The 22,290-nt window shown below is 36.5% G+C and overlaps 1 protein-coding gene across 3 annotated transcripts in view; it reads left to right on the plus strand.

Moving 5' to 3' along the window:
* PLS3 (plastin 3) overlaps window positions 1-22,290 on the plus strand; it is a 96,837-nt gene that overhangs the window by 41,738 nt on the left and 32,809 nt on the right. The window contains exons 2-3 of one of the 3 annotated variants that reach the window (XM_019955923.2): window positions 5,363-5,447; window positions 8,517-8,597. The exons of 1 other annotated variant lie outside the window; for it this stretch is intronic. In XM_019955923.2, coding sequence (XP_019811482.1) covers window positions 8,525-8,597 — 73 coding nt within the window. In that variant the 5' untranslated portion in view covers window positions 5,363-5,447; window positions 8,517-8,524. The remainder of the gene's footprint in view (window positions 1-5,362; window positions 5,448-8,516; window positions 8,598-22,290) is intronic. One more of the 3 variants, XM_019955924.2, reaches the window with a different exon arrangement.

Genomic DNA, 22,290 nt, shown 5'->3' on the forward strand with positions numbered 1-22,290 from the left:
AATGGAGGGAAAATATATAAATACATTTATTATTATTTTTTTAATATCAGTGCCTGCTCTCTCTCCATATAAGTAAAGTTCATTTTTTTTTTTTTTTTTTTGTGGGAAGACAGACTGGGGAAAAGGACACATTTCAACATATTTCAACAGTCAGACTTTCTTTTTGCCTACCAATCACATACTGTGAAATTTTATTCAGCAATAATATTTACCTTTTACCTCTTCACCTTTCATTTTTCATTGCTCACAGGAAAAAAAACTGCAAAGTAGGAAGAATGTGACAGTATTGACAAGCTGTTAACTATTTTTTAAGTGCTGAACTGAACTGAATATAATTAAAAAAAAAAAAAAACTCTCCTGGCCATTCTTCAAGTTGTGTTTGGAAACTGGCCTTATGCAGGAGCCAAATTGACTCATGGATAAAAAGTGGCTGACAAATTTTCATTAGTCCCAGCCTTCTTAAATTACTTTGACTTAAAGGCTTATAGTTTTTATATATGAAGGAGATCTGTCATACTCTGCAGTTGATAATTATAGGGCAAAAGACATAACTTTTTGTATATTTTATTTAAAAGGTTCTTCTTAGTAGAACTCATGCCTTATATTTATACATAGCCTCTTAATTACTTAGGAATTGATTTGTTTCTCTTTTTCTTTCATTAAGGATTTGAAGTTGCTGTATAATGCTTAGTGGTTTATAGTGTACCTTCACATACCATCTTTAATCTTCATCAGGACCCTAAGGAAGTAGTTATTATGGCTGTTTTCAAAGGAGGAAACCGAGGCTTAGATAGATTAAATAAACTCACTCATAGACACACTGCTAGGAGGTCTCAGAGCAGGGACAGATTGATGTCTTCTGATTCCACATCTCTCAGTCTTCCTGTGTTGACATACTACATCCTTGGGTGGGGAACAAGTTTGCTGCAAGTATGCAGGATTCAATCAAGGTGTTTATGGGGCAATAATCATCTGTTTTGCTTCCTAAACCCCAATCTGGAATGTTTTACTTATTTTGAGAGAAAGAGTACAATGAATGTCCTATAAAGAGGGTAGTGAAAGTGAAAGTGAAGTCGCTCAGTCGTGTCCGACTCTTTGCGTCCCCATGAACTGTGGCCTACGAGGCTCCTCTGTCCGTGGGATTTTCCAGGCAAGAGTACTGTAGTGGATTGCCATTTCCTTCTCCAAGGGATCATCCCGACCCAAGGATCAAACCCAGGTCTCACGCGTTGTAGACAGCCTCTTTACCGTCTGAGCCAAAGAGGGTAGAGCTTTCAGTAATTTTAATTTGTACAGTTTCTAAAAATCTGATATTCCTGGCTGCTGCTGCTGCTGCTAAGTCGCTTCAGTCGTGTCCGACTCTGTGCGACCCCGGAGACGGCAGCCCACGAGGCCCACCCTGTCCCTGGGATTCTCCAGGCAAGAACACTGGAGTGGGTTGCCATTTCCTTCTTCAATGCATGAAGGTGAAAAGTGAAAGTGAAGTCGCTCAGTCGTGTCCTACTCTTCTCGACCCCATGGACTGCAGCCTACCAGGCTCCTCTGTCCATGGGATTTTCCAGGCAAGAGTACTGGAGTGGGGTGCCATCATCTTCCCTAAATTATTTAAATACGGTATTTTCTTCTAAGATAGTACTTAATTGCTGGATTCCATCAAGTACCCATAAGTAATCTTAAGGACAAACCTTTTTTTTATTCATGCTGCTGCTGCTAAGTCGCTTCAGTCGTGTCTAACTCTGTGCGACCTGAGACAGCAGCCCACCAGGCTTCCCCGTCCCTGGGATTCTTCAGGCAAGAACACTGGAGTGGGTTGCCATTTCCTTCTCCAAATTTTTTTTTTTTTATTCATAGTGAGAAAAAAATCTGCATTAAATAGTTAATTTAAATATTATGATTTTTGTCAACTGAGGTGTGTATTGTGAGGCTTTTAAATTTTGCATTGGATTTCTTAGTTTTAGTTCAGGTGCTTCAGGGTAGCATTTATTTATTTACTTTCAAATAATCATAAATAAAATGGAGTTTATTTAAGTGGGAGACTCCTAAATTAAACTATGTTGTTATCCTGAACGAAACAAATATTCTTTGGGTAATATATACGTGTTACAGTTCTTTTAATTCTTAGTCGTGTCTCTTCTTGTCTCCTGTAGCTGAAAAATCTGAGCTATCAGTGTAAAAGGGGTCACTTTAGGCTTTCATGATGGTATTTAGACAGGAATAAGAAATTAGGAAACTTGAAAGTGTATTTTGTGGTTTTTTTTTAATGATGCATTTTATTAATTATTTTAAGTAAGCATGTGCCTTGAAATCATTTCTATGAGATGTATGTATATCCTAATTTTGCAGGATGAACAAAAGTGCTACTTTCTTGGCCTGCTTGAGATGAATTTAATAATCCTTAAAGTTTTCAGAGTCTTTCCCCCATATCTACCTTTTACTGCAACCACTAATTCACTTTGTGTCAAATCATAATTATCTACATCTTTGTCTTCCCCAGATTGTAAATACTTTGAGGGCAGGAACTAGACATATAACAGAGACCTGGGTAAAATTGTGTGAGGATAGAAGTGCATATGTGTTAAGGGAGGGGTATAAAGAAGAGGGAAGACATTTCTACCCTGTTAGCCCTGCTGCCTGCAAAGGGGAGAACTGGGAGAGAAGGACTGATTCAGAACCCACTGGTTAGCCAGAATGAAAGGTGCTGCAGGTTGGGGCTGGGGCTGGGTATGGGGTGGGTGGGAGGTACATGTCCAGAACCACTTTTGCCTAATTTTCTTTTTTATAGAAGTGATATAACAATATAAGAATAATATATACTTTTTTTTAAATTTTTTGGAACTCTGCATCAGATGGGTATACCTTTCCATTTCTCCTTTGCCTTTTGCTTCTTTTCTTTTTTTTAAATTTAAATTTATTTATTTTAATTGGATGCTAATTACTCTACAATACTGTACTGGTTCTGCCACACATCAACATGAATCTGCCACGGGTATACAAGTATTCCCCATCCTGAACCCCTCTCCCACCTCCCTCCCCGTACCATCCCTCAGGGTCATCCCAGTGCACCAGCCCCAAGCATCCTGTATTGAACCTGGACTAGTGATTCGTTTCTTATATGATATTATACATGTTCCCATGACATTCGCCCAAATCATCCCACCCTCTCCCTCTCCCACAGAGTCCAAAAGACTGTTCTATACAACTGTGTCTCTTTTGCTACCTCGCATACAGGGTTATTGTTACCATCTTTCTAAATTCCATATATATGCATTAGTATACTGTATTTGGTGTTTTTCTTTCTGGCTTACTTCACTCTGTATAATAGGCTCCAGTTTCCTCCACCTCATTAGAACTGATTCAAATGTATTCTTTTTAATGGCTGAGTAATACTCCATTGTGTATATGTACCACAGCTTTCTTATCCATTCATCTGCTGATGGACATCTAGGTTGTGTCCATGTCCTGGCTATTATAAACAGTGCTGCGATGAACATTGGGGTACACGTGTCTCTTTCAATTCTGATTTCCTCGGTGTGTATGCCCAGCAGTGGGACTGCTGGGTCATAAGGCAGTTCTATTTCCAGTTTTTTAAGGAATCTCCACACTGTTCTCCATAGTGGCTGTACTAGTTTGCATTCCCACCAACAGTGTAAGAGGTTTCCCTTTTCTCCACATCCTCTCCAGCATTTACTGCTTGTAGACTTTTGGATAGCAGCCCTTCTGACTGGCTTGATATGGTACCTCACTGTGGTTTTGATTTTCATTTCTCTGATAATGAGTGATGTTGAGCATCTTTTCATGTGTTTATGTATGTATGTCTTCTTTGGAGAAATGTCTGTTTAGTTCTTTGGCCCATTTTTTGATTGGGTCATTTATTTTTCTGGAATTGAGCTGCAGGAGTTGCTTGGATATTTTTGAGATTAGTTGTTTGTCAGTTGCTTCATTTGCTATTATTTTCTCCCATTCTGAAGGCTGTCTTTTCACATTGCTTATAGTTTCCTCTACATATAAAACTCTAAAGACTCCACCAGAAAATTACTAGAACTAATCAATGAATATAGTAAAGTTGCAGGATATAAAATCAACACACAGAAACCCCTTGCATTCCTATACACTAATAATGAGAAAATGGAAAGAGAAATTAAGGAAACAATTCCATTCACCATTGCAATGAAAAGAATAAAATACTTAGGAATATATCTACTTAAAGAAACTACAGAGCTATATATAGAAAACTATAAAACTCTGGTGAAAGAAATCAAAGAAGACACTAATACATGGAGAAATATACTATGTTTATGGATTGAAAGAATCAATATAGTGAAAATGAATATACTACCCAAAGAAATCTATAGATTCAATGCAGTCCCTATCAAGCTACCAACGGTATTCTTCACAGAGCTAGAACAAATAATTTCACAATTTGTATGGAAATACAAAAAACCTTGAATAGCCAAAGCAATCTTGAGAAGGAAGAACGGAACTGGAGGAATCAACCTGCCTGACTTCAGGCTCTACTACAAAGCCACAGTCATCAAGACAGTATGGTACTGGCACAAAGACAGAAATATAGATCAATGGGAAAAAATAGAAAGCCCAGAGATAAATCCACGCACCTATGGGCACATTATCTTTGACAAAGGAGGCAAGAATATACAATGGAGAAAAGACAATCTCTTTAACAAGTGGTGCTGGGAAAACTGGTCAACCACATGTAAAAGAATGAAACTAGAACACTTTCTAACACCATACACAAAAATAAACTCAAAATGGACTAAAGATCTAAACGTAAGACCAGAAACTATAAAACTCTTAGAGGAGAACATAGGCAAAACACTCTCTGACATAAATCACAGCAGGATCCTCTATGACCCACCTCCCAGAATATTGGAAATAAAAGCAAAAATAAACAAATGGGATCTAATTAAAATTAAAAGCTTCTGCACAACAAAGAATAATATATTGTTAAAAAACATATATTTTGGATTATTATTGACTCACAAATTGCCCAAACAAGATGGAAACTTTAGAACTGAAGGAGAGGCCACGTGTTTTCAATTTTCTGAGACAGTCTCACTTTCAAACTTTCTATGCCATTGTTATGTGTGATGTCATTACTAGAGAGGGGCAATTATTTCACATTAAAAACATGATTACTTAAAATATGTGTAAAGAAAATTAGAGTGAAACCTATAGAGTATTTTGGTAATCAGAAATGTTGAACATCATGTTAGTAAGGTATAGAATATTTTAAAAAATACCATTAGCAGGTTGCAGGCTAACTTAGGCAAAATCATTTTTTACTCTCCAAATCTTGAAAATGACTGCCTTTGTATACAACTGAAGATCTTTCTTTACCCTATAGATCCTGAGACTGCTCTGAAAGGTGTTTTTTACACAGCTTATCTACTGACAAGTTGTCCATCTTTAGTGACATTTTAACACTAGAGGTAAGAAAAGTTTTATGAACAGACAAGTTTTTGAAAAGTCTGCTATTTAATTTTTTAAAAACATGAGTCATTATACATGTGTGTTGTATTAGGGTGGAAACATAGCGAATAGTATCATATGGTCATTTTAAATCTTTGCAGGGATTTGAGAAACCTGAGTTTGAATTCTAAAAGGAGTAAGAATATTTACCTCAAAAGGCTGTTATGAGGGTTCAGAGAATTAGTAGGAATATGAATTTATCTGATGTAGGGCTTGGCACATAGTTGTTGAATGGATGAATTTATGAAAGTACTAATTTTTTGAGTCCCTTACTACATGACGAATTGTGGTTAGTTCTAGAAGTGACAATGATGGGTGTGCAGAAGACAGATGTGGTTCACTCTCTTTTGAGCTCTTCTGTATTAAATATTAGGCATCATGGCAGACAGAAGAGTTGGCAAGTAATTTTTTAACTTTTAATAAAAATGTTTAAAAGAGATAAATATAAGATCTCAAATTTGCTTTTCATATAGTTTTTGAACTTTAACAGGCAACACATTTAGGGCAGTGACACTATCCTGTATGATACTATAATGGTATCCATTTTGTGTATACAAAATGCATAGTATGTACAGCACAAAGAGTGAGCCTAATGTAAACTGTTGACTTAGGTGACAATGATGCATTAAAGAAGGTTCATCAGTTGTAACAAATGTATCACTGATGAAAGATGTTCATAATAAGGGAGGCTGTTAGAGTGTTAGGGCAGGGGGTATATGGAAACTAAATTCTCTGCTTTTTGCTCAGTTCAGCTAAAAAGTAAATTTCTTTAAAAAGATTGTGTATGTGAAAGTCACTCAGTCATGTCCAACTCTTTGTAACCCCATGGACTTTAGCTGGCCAGGTTCCTCTGACCATGGAATTCTCTGGGCAAGAATACTGGAGTGGGTTGCCATTTCCTCCTCCAGGAGTTAAAAAGATTAAATGAGAAAAAAAAAAAAAAAAAGAAAAAGACAACAAATAATCATGTGCATTTCCTTCTGTCTAAAAGTTGTTAATAGGTTTGTATGTGGGGATTTTCCATTGTAGTACAGACCTCCTTTCTCTATTGCAGGAATCAATCAAGATTTTCTGTAAAGGTCCCCTCATAAATATTGTACACCAAGAGGCAAAATAAGAATATTATATTATTTATGTCAAGGATTTAAATATTGTTTCTAAAATTTTTTACTGACAAAATTCAAAAAATAATAACTATTTGAGTACTTTTTTCGGCAATACAGCTGTAGTTATGAGAAAAAATGGAATTCTTTTTTTTTTTTTTTCTGGGATAACATTTCATTTTATTGAAGTTCAAACATTTGACAGCAGATGTTTATCTGAAAAAAAAAAAAACAAAACAAAACATACAGATGGTTGGAGCCATACAGAAATAAGCAGTGGTCCAGATTGGTCCCACAGACCATAGTTTGCCAAGCCCTGTTTGTTGGTTAAATAGGTAAAATAGGGCCAAATCAGGAAGAGTATAAGCTCAAATAATGTTAATAAGTTGTGTACACAAAGATGTGTTGATAAGCATGCTCTTGTGTGTATTTCTGTATCAAACCCAAAAATAATTTGTTTTAGTTGATTCGTTCTTTAATGGGGATGATTGGTAGCTATTAGTATGCTCCGATTTGAACATAAGATTTTCCACAGTGAATGACTCTTAAATGACTTAAGGGGAAAAAATGGTAACTATGTGAGGTGATAGATGTGTTAACTTACTTTATTGTGGTTAAGTTACTATATATTTCACAATATATGTATATATCAAGTTGTTATGTTGTACAGCTTAAACTTACACAATATTATGTCACATATCTCAATAAAGACAGAAAAAAGGGAACTAGCCAGTAAGATAGATAGATGCTAATTGAAAAAGTTATTTTTTAAACATTTATTTATTTATTGGCCATGCCATGTGGCATACGGGATCTTAGTTCCCCCTCCAGGGATTGAACCTGTGCCCTTTGCAGTGGAAGCACAGAGACCTAACCACTGGACCACCAGGGAAGTCCTAAAAAAGTTATATTTTATTTGAATCTTTAGTCACATAATTTTGACTTCATTTTGGCTCATATAACCAAGAATCTATCATTGCTTGCTACCTTGCCCCTTCTTTACATTCTTTGAATGCAGCATAAGACTTTGTCCTTGAAAGGAAGATTGAGAAGTATTTTTGTCTGAGGAGCTTTTGACCAATGATAATTTCTCATTTGTTTTCTTCATTATGGCTGTAGCTAGAAATATGGGAACCTATTCAGATAGTTCTAGTAGTTTGCATTTCTGTCTAAATTGTCCCTAAAATGAGAGTTTACAGAATTGCTTATAATATATTCATCACAAATTTTTTGTCTTAAAATTTTTTTCTTCCAGTTTTATAGATATAATTGACATACAGCATTGTAGAAGTTTAAGGTGAACAGCAAAATGATTTATATACATCATGAAAAGATTATCACAATAAATTTATTAAACATGCATTATCTCATATAGATACAAAATAAAAGAAAAACATGTTTTTCCTTTTGATGAGAACTCTTAGGATTTGCTCTCTTAACAACTTTCATATTATAGTTATCATGTTGTACATTACATCCCTATTACTTACTTATAACTGGGAGTTTATACCTTTTAACTGCCTTCATCCAATTCCCTATCCTCTGGTAAACCCCTGCATCTTGTAACCACCAATCTCATCTCTTTTTCTGTCAGTTTGTTTTTGAAATATAATTGACCCACAACACTGTTAGTTCTTGTTACCTAACATAGTGATTTGATATTTCTGTACATTCCAAACTGATCACCAGGATAAGTCTAGTTTTAATTATGTCACCACACAAAGATATTAGTTATTTACTATATTTCCCACACTGTACATTTCATACCTGTGACTCAGTTATTTTTCAATTTATAATTGGAAGTTTGTACCTCTTTACCTTCCTCACTTCTTTCCTCCCCCTCTCCCCTCCCGTCCTGCATCTACCTGTTTGTTCTCTTTATCTGTGACTGTTTTCAAGTCTTAACCCTTTTTGGTTTCTCCTTAGATCTTTAAATGGATGAGATGGCTACCACTCAGATTTCCAAAGATGAGCTTGATGAACTCAAAGAGGCCTTTGCAAAAGTTGGTGAGTTGTTTTTTTGTAGGGTAACTATGGTAAAGCAGTGTTTATTTGGCACTAATGAAAGTTATTTCTCTGAAAAATTATGTGAATGGTTAATCAGGAAACTAGTTAAAATCTATGGAATAAAGTTCTAGAAGCCACACTTTAAACTGTGTCATTGCTAATTATAGCTAGTATCTAATATGGTGAGAGGTTTTTAGTCCAGGGTCCCAGTCTTTAACTGGGGGCTTCTGTGGCTCCTGAAATTTGTAGACAAATTTTGTTTTACCATATTTTTCTGAGGAGAGGATTTGAAGCTTTCACTATATTCTCAAGGAGCCAACTGACCCCCAAAATGTTAAGAACCATTAGATGATATTGTGTGTGTGTGTGTGCATGTGCGCATGTGTGTGTGTGCATGCTCAGTCATGCAGTCATGAGTGACTCTTTGCAACCCCATGGACTATAGCCCACTAGGCTCCTCTGCCCTTGTAATTTTCCAGGCGATAATACTGGTGTGGATTGCCATTCCCTACTCCAGGTGATCTTCCTGACCCACCTGGGAATCTGGGATGATAGTTTACTTTTAATTAACATGGCATTACTGCCTTTTTCATGGATGTATTGTGCCTTTGGATAATACACACTGTTCTACCTTCTTGAATTATCATATGTATAAGATGGGAAGGATTATCATACCATTTGTCTTATCCTTTAACATCATATAACATGTCTTCAAATTTAGCAGCTATGGAAGCAACTTATAGTATTTACCTTCCATTATTTAAGTGCTCAGGTCAAGTCAGTAAAGATAATGAGAAAAGACCTGATTATTGATTTGTGTACTCAACAGGTGCTTTCAGAGGGAGAGTATTACTGTTTGATATCTTCTTAATATGAAGTTAAATCATAATAATTTGTTATTTAAACCAGAATCTACTCTTTGACCTGTGTTGGAAACCCCAAGTGAAAAGTGAGAAAATACACATCTCTTGTTGTTCACTTGCTCAGTCATGTCCGACTCTTTGTGACCCCATGGACCGTGTCATGCCAGGCTTCCTTGTCCTTCACTATCTCCTGAAATGTGCTCAAACTCATGTCCATTGAGTCGGTGATGCCATCCAACCATCTCGTCCTCTGTCAGCCCCTTCTCCTCTTGCCTTCAATCTTTCCCAGCATCACGGCCTTTTCCAATGAGTCAGCTCTTTGCATCAGGTGGCCAAAGTATTGGAGCTTGAACTTCAGCATCAGTCCTTCCTATGAATATTCAGGGTTGATTTCCTTTAGGACTGACTGGCTTGATCTCCTTGCTATATTCCCATATATTTGTGAGTATATTTATGAAGGCATTTGGTAACAACAACATGCCTTGGGAAAGGTAATGACAGTCCCCCCCACCCCAACAGCCAGAGTGACTATTCATAATCCCATCAGAATTCTAACTAGGAAAAAATAGTCCTGAATCTTTAACATGACTATGTGTGTGTATGAAAAAAAATATAGTTAACTTGCCATTCATACCACTTACTGGACTACTCAATGTACTACTCAATTTAATATTAGATTGATTATGGAAAACAGCAGGTGGATTCTTGGCTGCAAGACTATTTATATCACATTATTCTGTAGAAATTGTTTTTTTTTTTTATCATTGTTTCCTTTGGACTTTCTGTTTTATTTTTATTCATCTTCAGTGTTGGGGACAGCCTTTTATTTTTTTATTTTTTGGTTATCCATTTTATTTTATTTTTTGAATTTATTTTTAATTGGAGGATAATTGCTTTACAATGTTGTATTTGTTTCTGCCTAATTTGTTTTTTTATTGCTAGAATTTTGGTGTGGATACCTTATTATTGCTATTACTTAATCTTCAAAGCCTCACCTCCTCAAATCAATGTTTACTGTTGAATACAGGTTTTGTTCTCATGTGCAGCATCTTAGAAATATTTGTGTGAAATATTTTTTAAAAAATAAAATTAATTCAAATATTATTTACCTGATGGCACTGGAATAGTTTTGTCAGTAAAAGAGCTTAATTGCTCTTTTAAAGCTTAATGATATAAAAAGGGGTTGACCAATTATCTCCAAGGAGGAAATGGGGCTAAATTGGGCTAATGAGGAATCAATTAGAACTTGGACTGCAACAAAGGGTCATTGTAGAACTTCTGTCTTACTTTAAATCATATATTTTGGAGGGTTTAGGGAAGGCAAAGACCTTCTCAAAGCTGAGAGACTGGACCATGTGTCTTACTGAAGCCCTACCAGGCATATATTCCTGTGATATGTAGACTCTTATCACTCTGTGTGCTATAAACAGGAATTCTGGAGTCCAAATTTTCTACCTGTTCCACATAATATTCTTTGTATTCCCCCTCAATATCTAGCTCACTGTTGTACACGTTTAGTTTTCAATGCATAAATAATTCCATTCTAAGGAATTATACATAGTCTTTTCATGTAGTAGGACTTTATCACAAAGGGTCTTTGTTATGAAGATTTTCATCATGGCAGAATTTATTGCTGAAGGATTTGGCCATTACAGTGTAACACATAAAATTTGTATTTTTCAGCATATTAAAAACTGTGTATAGTCTTTCAGAAAAGTGTTTAAAGACCCAGTTGAATCTAGATTTTCTTTTAAAATCTTTGTAGTTTTTAGTTATTCTTATTTACAGAGCCCTTAGGCAACAACTATCAAAGGTATTATGGAAATCCCTTTTTTTCCCCTTCATTCAGGAAAACTTGTTTTTAAAAACAAGGTCCATATCTTATTTTCCTGACAAGGACAATTCTTTTTTATGGGGAGTGAAGGGAGGACTACTTTATCTCAGTTCAACTGTGACAAAATATGGAAATCATTATATGATTTTTCCCATCTATTAACAATAATAGCCTTGATTATCTCTTTAGAAATTCAGCAAAATCATAGTGTATGGAGAAAATCTCTGTAATTACCACTAATCATGGGTTTTGTTCAATCAATTAATACTGCTTTAAAATTCCCTCTATTAGCAATAAAAATCGAGTACTAAGACTTAAAGTTTTCCTTTCACTCACTTTCTGCACCTGCTTCATGTTAAGTTCCAAGCAGTATATTTTCATCTAATTATTTTCATTTTCTCAATATTTGTTTCCAGTATTTCTCAATGGGATAGCAGAAGCCTTGGCTCTCATTTTTTCTTACATCATGATGTTTCTGTTTTAATTTAAATGCTGCAAGGCTGCATAAATTCATTCTAAAGAAGAATACATAAAGCTTTTCAGAACACTTAGGAAGTAAATATTTTACCAAGTAGAAAATGCCTTTTACATTTTGAAACTTTAATCTTGTTAGGGAATCTAGAGTTCATTTGAATGATTACTTGTCATAAAAGTAAATTCATGTAATATAGAAATTCTCAGATTGGCTTTAGTCCTGCAAACACTTACATCTGACTTTTTTCTCTCCTTAGAAGCAGCCACTCTGCTTTAAAAAACAAAACAAAACAGGAATTCTACACTTTTGAAGTTAAAGAATAATGGGGCTTCATAAGTGACTAGGAATACTGTGGGTATATTCCTTTGAGGCTGCCCACCAAACTAACCCAAAAATTTTTGGTTATGGTAATTGTAGCTGTACCAGATTTTCTCATCTCAGGAAATTAAATGTTATCAAATTACTTGATATTCTCTAGTATATAAAAATCACATCGAGATGATGTGACAAAAAGTACAGTGATTTCATTTAATTTACTTTTAGTATTCAATAAAATGACACCAGTGTATATTTGTTTAATTACGGCTTAAAACATAAAAACTGGCCAGAAGGGAATGGCAGGACATACTTAAAGTGATGAAAGAGAAAAGCCTACAACCCAGATTACTGTATCCAGTAAGGATCACATTAAAATATGAAGGAGAAATCCAAAGCTTTACAGGCAAGCAAAACTGAGAGAATTCATTACCACTAAACCAGCTCTTCAACAATTGTAAAGGATCTTCTCTCGACAGGAAAAACAGAAAGGGAGTATAAACTTGAACCCAAAACAACAAACTAAATGGCAATGGGATCATACTTATCAATAATTGCCTTAAATGTAAATGGGTTGAATGCCCCAAACAAAAGACAAAGACTGGCTGAATGGATACAAAACCAAGACCCCTATATATGTTGTCTACAAGAGACCCACTTCAAAACAAGGAACACATATAGACTAAAAGTGAACAGCTGGAAAAAAGATATTCCACACAAAGAGACCAAAAGAAAGCAGGAGTAGCAATACTCATATCAGATAAAATAGACTTTTAAAACAAAGGCTGTGAAAAGAGACAAAGAAGGACACAACATAATAATCAAAGGACTAATCCACGAAGAAGATATAACAATTATAAATATATATGCACCCAACATGCTGCTGCTGCTGCTGCTGCTACGTCGCTTCAGTCGTGTCCGACTCTGTGTGACCCAATAGACAGCAGCCTACCAGGCTCCCCTATCCCTGGGATTCTCCAGGCAAGAACACTGGAGTGGGGTGCCATTTCCTTCTTCAATGCACCCAACATAGGAGCACCGTAATATGTAAGGCAAATGCTAACAAGTATGAAAGGGGAATTTAGCAATAACACAGTAATAGTGGGAGACCTTAATACTGCACTCACACCTATGGATAGATCAACTAAACAGAAAATTAACAAGGAAACACAAACTTTAAATGATACAATAGACCAGTTAGACCTAATTGATATCTATAGGAGATTTCACCCTAAAACAAGGAATTTCACCTTTTACTCAAGTGCACATGGAACCTTCTCCAGGATAGATCACATTCTGGGCCATTAATCTAGCCTTGGCAAATTCAAAAAAATTGAAATCATTCCAAGCATCTTTTCTGACCACAATGCAGTAAGATTAGATCTCAATTACACGAGAAAAAATATTAAAAATTCCAACATATGGAGGCTGAACAACATGCTGCTTAATAAGCAACAAATCACAGAAAAATCAAAAAAGAAATAAAAATATGCATAAAAAGAATGAAAATGAAAACACATAACCCCAAACCTATGGAACACTGTAAAAGCAGTGCTAAGGGGAAGATTCACAGCAATACAGGCTTACCTCAAGAAACAAGAAAAAAGTCAACTAAATAACCAAACTCTACACCTAAAGCAACTAGAAGGAAGAAATGAAGAACCCGAGGGTTAGTAGAAGGAAAGAAATCTTAAAAATTAGGGTAGAAGTAAATGCAAAAGAAACAAAAGAGACAATAGCAAAAATCAAGAAACCTAAAACCTGGTTCTTTGAGAAAATAAATAAAATTGAAAAACCATTAGCCAGACTCATAAAGAAACAAAGACAGAAGAATCATATCAACAAAATTAGAAGTGAAAATGGAGAAATCACAACAGACAACACAGAAATACAAAGAATCATAAGAGACTACTGTCAGCAACTATTTGCCAATAAAATGGACAACTTGAAAAATGGACAAATTCTTAGAAAACTACAACTTTCCAAAACTAAGCCAGGAAGAAACAGAAAATCTTAACAGACCCATCACAAGCACAGATATTGAAACTGTAATGAGAAATCTTCCAGCAAACAAAACCCCAGTACCAGATGGCTTCACAGCTGAATTCTACCAAAAATTTAGAGAAGAGCTATGAAATTAAAAGACACTTACTGCTTGGAAGGAAAATTATGACCAACCTAGATAGCATATTGAAAAGCAGAGACATTACTTTGCCAACAAAGGTCCGTCTAGTCAAGGCTATGGTTTTTCCAGTGGTCATGTATGGATGTGAGAGTTGAACTGTGAAGAAAGCTGAGCACCGAAGAATTGATGCTTTTGAACTGTGGTGTTGGAGAAGACTCTTGAGAGTCCCTTGGAGTGCAAGGAGATCCAACGAGTCCATCCTAAAGGAGATCAGTCCTAGGTGTTCATTGGAAGGATTGATGCTAAAGCTGAAACTCCAATACTTTGGGCACCTCATGCAAAGAGTTTACTCATTGGAAAAGACCCTGTTACTGGGAGGGATTGGGGGCAGGAGGAGAAGGGGATGACAGAAGATGAGATGGCTGGATGGCATCACCGACTCAATGGACAAGAGTTTGAGTGAACTCTGGGAGTTGGTGATGGACAGGGAGGCCTGGCGTGCTGTGATTCATGGGATCGCAAAGAGTTGGACACGACTGAGTGACTGAACTGAACTGAACTGAACACCTATCCTATTCAAACTCTTCTAGAAAACTGCAGAGGGAGGTAAACTTCCAAACTCATTCTATGAGGCCACCATCACCCTAATACCAAAAGCAGACAAAGATGCCACAAAAAAAGAAAACTATAGGCCAGTATCACTGATGAACATAGATGCAAAAATCCTTAGAAAATTTCCAGCAATCAGAATCCAACAACATATTAAAAAGATCATACATCATGACCAAGTGGGCTTTATCCCATGGGTGCATGGATTCTTTAATATCCCCAAGTCAACCAATGTAAAATACCACATTAACAAATTGACAGATAAAAACCATATGATTATCTCAATAGATGCACAGAAAGCCTTTGACAAAATCCAACATCCATTTATGATATAAACCTTCCAGAAAGCAGGAATAGAAGGAACATACCTCAACATAATAAAAGCTATACATGACAAACCCACAGCAAACACTATTCTCAATGGTGAAAAATTGAAAGCATTTGCCCTAAAGTCAGGAATAAGACAAGGGTGCCCACTCTCACCACTATTATTCAACATAGTTTTGGAAGCTTTGGCCACAGTGATCAGAGCAGAAAAAGAAATAAAAGGAATCCAGATTGGAAAAGAAGAAGTAAAAGTTTCACTGTTTGCAGATGACATGATCCTCTACATAGAAAACCCTAAAGACTCCACCAGAAAATTACTAGAGCTAATCAATGAGTATAGTACAGTTGCAGGGTATAAAATTAACACACAGAAATCCTTTGCATTCCTATATACTAACAATGAGAAAACAGAAAGAGAAATTAAGGAAACAATTCCATTCACGATTGCAACAAAAATACTAAAATACTGGGAGAAGGCAATGGCACCCCACTCCAGTACTGTTGCCTGGAAAATCCCATGGATGGAGGAGCCTGGTAGGCTGCAGTCCATGGGGTCTCAAAGAGTCAGACACGACAGCGACTTCACTTTCACTTTCCACTTTCATGCATTGGAGAAGGAAATGGCAACCCACTCCAGTGTTCTTGCCTGGAGAATCCCATGGACGGAGAAGCCTGGTAGGCTGCACTCCATGGGGTTGCACAGAGTTGGACACGACTGAAGCGACTTAGCAGCAGCAGCAGCAGGAATATATCTACGTAAAGAAACAAAAGACTTATATATAGAAAAGTATAAAACACTGATGAAAGAAATCAAAGAGGACACAAATAGATGGAGAAATATACCATGTTCACGGATTGAAAGAATCAATATAGTGAAAATGAGTATACTACCTAAAGCAATCTATAGATTCAGTGCAATCCCTATCAAGCTACCAACGGTATTTTCCACAGAACTAGAACAAATAATTTCACAATTTGTATGGAAATACAAAAAATCTCAAATAGCCAAACCAATCTTGAGAAAGAAGAATGGAACTGGAGGAATCAACCTGCCTGACTTCAGGCTCTACTACAAAGCTACAGTCATCAAGATGGTATGGTACTGGCACAAAGACAGAAATATAGATCAATGGAACAAAATAAAAAGCCCAGAGATAAATCCACTCACCTATGGACACCTTATCTTCAACAAAGCAGGCAAGAATATACAATGGAGAAAAGACAATCTCTTTAACAAGTGGTGCTGGGAAAACTGGTCAACCACTTGTAAAATAATGAAACTAGAACACTTTCTAACACCATACAAAAAATAAACTCAAAATAGATTAAAGATCTAAACGTAAGACCAGAAACTATAAAACTCCTAGAGGAAAACATAGGCAAAACACTCTCTGACATAAATAACAGCAGGATCCTCTATGACCCACCTCCCTGAGTAATGGAAATAAAGGCAAAAATAAACAAATGGGGCCTAATTAAACTTAAAAGCTTTTGCACAACAAAGGAAACTCTAAGCAAGGTGAAAAGGCAGCCTTCAGAATGGGAGAAAATAATAGCAAACGAAGCAACTGACAAAGAATTAATCTGAAAAATATTCAAGCAACTCTTGCTACTCAATTCCATAAAAATTAACGACCCAATCAAAAAATGGGCCAAAGACCTAAAGAGACTTTTTTCCAAAGAAGACATACAGATGGCTAATGAACACATGAAAAGATTCTCAGCATCACTCAAAACCATAATGAGGTACCATTTCACGCCAGTTAGAATGGCTGCTATCTAAAAGTCTACAAGCAATAAATGCTGGAGAGGGTGTGGAGAAAAGGGAACCCTCTTACACTGTTGGTGGGAATGCAAACTAGTACAGCCACTATGGAGAACAGTGTGGAGATTCCTTAAAAAACTGGAAATAGAACTGCCTTATGACCCAGCAATCCCACTGCTGGGCATACACACCGAGGAAACCAGACTTGAAAGAGACACCTGTACCCCGATGTTCATCGCAGCACTGTTTATAATAGCCAGGACATGGAAGCAACCTGCTGCTGCTGCTGCTAAGTCACGTCAGTCGTGTCCGACTCTGTGCAACCCCATGGACTGCAGCCTACCAGGCTGCAACCTAGATTTCCATCAGCAGACGAATGGATAAGAAAAGCTGTGGTACATATACACAATGGAGTATTACTCAGCCATTTAAAAGAATACATTTGAATCAGTTCTAATGAGGTGGATGAAACTGGAGCCTATTATACAGAGTGAAGTAAGCCAGAAAGAAAAACAGCAATACTGTATACTAACATGTGTATATGGAATCTAGAAAGATGGTAATGATAACCCTATATGCGTAACATCTAAGAGACACAGATGTATAGAACAGTCGTTGGGACTCTGGTAGAGAGGACGAGGGTGGGATGATTTGGGAAAATGGCATTGAAATAGATCACCAGTCATTTCGATGAATGAGACAAGGTGCTCGGGGCTGGTGCACTGGGATGACCCAGAGGGATGAGATGGGGAGGGAGGTGGGAGGGGTGTTCAGGATGGGGAACACACGTACACCCGTGGCGGCTCCATGTCAATGTATGGCAAAACCACTACAATGATGTAAAGTAATTAGCCTCCCATTAAAATAAATATATTTATATTGAAAAAATAAAAACTACAGCCCAACCAAATAAATAAATAAATAAACAGACCAGTGCTCTTTCACTGTGCCGTCTGGTTAATTATCGATGGAATATTGGAAATTAAGTTCTCAGGATAGTCTGAAAGCCATGTTTTGACTGTGTAGAAGATAGGTGCACAGATTATAGGTGTGTTGGGCAAGAGCAGGAGCATACATATGTGTGTGTGTGTTCTTGTGTGTGTGTGTGTATATTTTAAGTGTTCCCACTGAAACGTGTTAAAAGTGTTCCCAGTGGTAGCAGGTGGGAAATCATGGCCTATTTTGAGTTGGGAAACAGTTGATAGACAACATTTTTGATTGCCTGGTCTCCAGCCCTCTAATCTTGTCCAGCCTTCAGCTGTACTTGACCTCCACCTTTGGGGATCCAGTATTAGGATGAACTCTTTGGTAGCAACCTCTATTCTACTGTTAGCTGGGATTCATTAAACTGCATCTTTTATGTATTTTCTGGAATGAGCTACCTCAAAAGGTATAAGTTGTGAAAGGCAAAACCCATGTTTATCTAAGCATCTGGAGATGTTTAGCATCTCCCTTTTCTAAAGTTTTAATGGCTAATGAAAGCTCAACTTTATTGCTTAGATCTGAGGATGGAATATAATCTAAATTCTTCTGCACAGATTTCTTGGCTGAGTCTTAAATTAATATTTTGTGTGCTTTCACAGGCGGTCAGGATTGTGTGTGTGTGTGTGTGTGTAAATCCATTTTTGCTAGATACATAGATTCTTTTTGTCATTTTTTAGTGCAAAAAATTTGTGGAGTTTATCAGTTAAACTAAATGGAACTTTTAAACACAGCATTTTGTAAAGGATGTGCATCTGCACTTGATTGTTTTTCTTCTTTAAGTCCTAATGAGCACTGTCCACAGTGGGTTAGTAAAGAAGTTGCATATGTATTGCAGATGAGGACAGACACATGTGACCTGTTTATAAGGAAAGACACTACATTTAGACAGAATCAAGGCTGGATAAAGCAACACACACACACACCCCCCTAAGAATCAAGGGAAATCCCAGTTTTTCTCACTGTCAGATTTATAAGACAAAGTAGCACCCCAAAAGATGCATTTGAAGTGATAGATTGCACCACATTCCACCTGGACATGGGCAGTGTAAAACAGCAGCTAAAATCAAAACCACTTGAATTCTGGCTCAGCTTTCTCCAGACAAGTACTTAAAATAGCTTAAATAACAGGATGCAAGGGGAGGGAAAACATTTCCTTTTAAGGATATGCATTCTTGGTGTGATTCAAACTTCTGCAGGAACATGGCTGTATAATAAATTTCTTTACTTTAAGGTTATTTGGGGGGAGGGTTTGGGGAGAGTTAACTGACATCTAAAATAATACTTGTTAAGAGCATTGTAAGGTTTTGTGGTTGTTTTTTTTTTTTAAGTGCAGATATGAATCTACACGTGTCATCATAGACAGACAGACAGACAGAATCTGTTGTTAAAAACATTTGATTCCTTTCTGATGAATTCAGCAGCCAGTGTAAAAGACAGAGGCCTCTCTGTTACACCCTTGGGAGCATCTTTGTGTGTGTGTGTGTGTGTGTGTGTGTGTTTTCGAGTATAGCAATTTTTCTTTAAAAATAGAACACTTAATTCATCTCTTGAAATTTAGCTCTGGACTCTATGTGGAAACTTTGTTCAGTAGGTAGGTGGAGTTTCTTCTTCCCTCCTCTCCCCAGCCCGTCAGTGTCTACCTACACTCACCATATTTTGTGAACCAAAAAGTTGAGACCCATGCTTGCAGAAACATTGAAAATGCTCTAGATAATATAGGCTGTATGATAATGTCTATGTTATCAGGTGGTCAAAAATACCATGCTGGAACAGAAGAGTTTTCGAAATGCAAAACTTGTTCCACCCCATGCCAATGGGTAGTTAATGAAGAAGGGGCAAATGAGCCAGAAAGGGCCTCCAGAATATTGACAGCTTTAATGAGAAAATAAAGGACTACCATCATGCCAGGAGGTTGTGATTTCCAGTTGTTAAAATTGTTTTTTGTGTGTGTTTTGGCTGGAGATTGGGAATAAAATTAGCCTAAAACTCTTTTAAAGTAATTGCACCCTATTTTGTCTTTCAAGTACTTTAGCAGCTGGGAGATTTTCTAAAATTAATCGCAAGCTGCCTTTTAAGGCTCCCTCTGCCTTCTTATTGAAATTAAAATTGTTTTCTTCAAAAGGTATGATTTAGAGACAGAAAGTTTTGCAGTAATTTACTAGTACTAACACTAAAATGCCTTTGATCTCAGGAGGTAGTACAAGCTTGCCCTGCTTTTAAAATATGGAGAAACAGAGTAGGTAAAAGGTAAAACTTTACAAATATGTAGAAGAAGATGACATATGGTCAACTATTCTTTTCCCATACCAGGAAAGATACAGGAGAGAGATTTCAAGTAACTCCAGATTTTATAAGGATTTTGAAGCCACAGTTTCAAGTAAGAACCAGACATTCTGTCTGGTTAATTCTGTATCTTTGGTGTCGAGCCCTGTGCCTGCCACAGAGTAGGTACTTGATTTGCTCTGGAGATTGATTCATGCTATGCAAGTGCACAGTTTTTCTTAATAAAGTCAAAGCAGGTTTCTACATTTAGAATGAGAGAGAGGTCCTGACCTGACAGCCATCACTGGTAGTCTACTTGGATACTCCTTGGTGGGTGTGTTCACTTAGAAAACCAAATTACAGATCTGAAGGCTGCTGGGTGGGGACAGAATTAGAACAAAGGGAATGAGATTGAATGTTATTTAAGGGATATTTCTGTCCTCAGGGTTTCCTGATGGAGTGCCATTCAGTCTATCAGTGCTATTTCTTCATTTTTTGCTCATTGTTGTTTGCTTATTTATGTTTTTAAAATGCTCATTAGATTAGAGCATTATTTTCCTGGTTTAATACTTGAGGATCCTAATAAGAACCTACTGTATAGCACAGAGAATGCTCAATATTCTGTAATGACTTACATGGGAATAGAATCTAAAAAAGAGAAGGTGTATGTATATGTATAACTGATTCACTTTGCTGTAGAGCAGAAACCAACAACATTGTAAATCAAATATACTCCAATAAAAATTAATTTAAAAATACTTCAGGATCTCTTGTTCTACAAAAATAATTTTTTCCCTTTGCTTATTTTGTGCAAGGTACTGTGCTACATACTGGGGTTGGAGAAAGATTTAGGAGAATCTTTGTCAGGAGATTTTTACAATATCATAAGATTGTCAGGTAATGACAAATTCATATTCCTCCAGACCCCCTTTAAAACATTTCTGTCCATTGCTGAAAGCATCTGTTATTACTTCTCTTACTTCAAAATGGTATTTCCACATGTGGTTATTTTATGCTAGTTATATTTTAGGGTGGCTATTTCCTGGCATCTTTTAATCACATCAGTGAGCTTCTAATTAATGCTCAAGAGAGGTTATTTCAGCGAGGGTGCACACAAGTGGTAGTTCCCCCATTGCCTGCACTTCTCTTCTACCTGAAGCAAAGAAACTGCCAGACAGACTAGACTCAGTGCCTTTGTGAGTTTCATGTAGCTTTGAATTCATTATAGTTCTCCAGCATAATAAATAAAATAATAAACATCTCTGCCTTCCACTTCTATTATATCACTGAGAATACAAAAAGAACAACACACTAGGTCCAAGGTGGAGTAAGTAACACAATTTCAGAAGTCAGAGGAAAATAGAGTATGTTTTAAAATATCTTTCTATCAGAAATTGGTTGTGTGGACAAGTTTTGATAGTCAAAAGGAATACGCCATCTCCTTCTCTATAGATATAATAAAATGAAGGAATATGCTGGTTGGATACTGAGGTTTAATAATGATCAGAATGTTATTACTCTATATTTGTTTTTCATATGTATGATGGTTTTTTATCTCCAGTTTTTTAGAGCTAAAAGGGGGTCTTCTCTAAGATCAAATGAAGCCCCCCTTTTACAGATGAGAAAACTATGATCTGGAGAGATGACTTAGGCGAATTAAATGTAGTTAGAGCCTGTGTCACATTACTCCCTCTTATTGTGTATGCTGTGTATCTTTCGCTTTGTCACACTCCCTAGAACTGAGTTGTCTTTTCGCTTTTTAAAGAAAATGGGAGAAACAGATTGGTATGTGCATGGGGAAAGGTGTATTTAAATCCAAGAATTTCATTCATCAGAAGTTGCTAAAATCCTACCTCAGTGCCATGTGGATTACTTTGTTCTTTTTAGCAAATGCAGATGTCATTTTCGGATTGATTTCTGCATATAAACACTTACTAATAAAGTGTTTGATGTATGGCCTTTTATATGTTCAAAGCAAAAACAGTGAAGATGTGCCCTAAGGGGAATCAAGTACTTTACCTTGAAGGAACTATTAGTGATTTTCAGAAGTGTTGGGTACTTTGGTGATGATGCTTTAAAAGTATGAATATTTTAATTGATAGATTTAAAATATGGTAATCTATGCTTAAGAATA

The sequence above is a fragment of the Bos indicus genome, chromosome X (assembly GCF_029378745.1).
Source record: "Bos indicus isolate NIAB-ARS_2022 breed Sahiwal x Tharparkar chromosome X, NIAB-ARS_B.indTharparkar_mat_pri_1.0, whole genome shotgun sequence".
NCBI lineage: Eukaryota > Metazoa > Chordata > Mammalia > Artiodactyla > Bovidae > Bos > Bos indicus.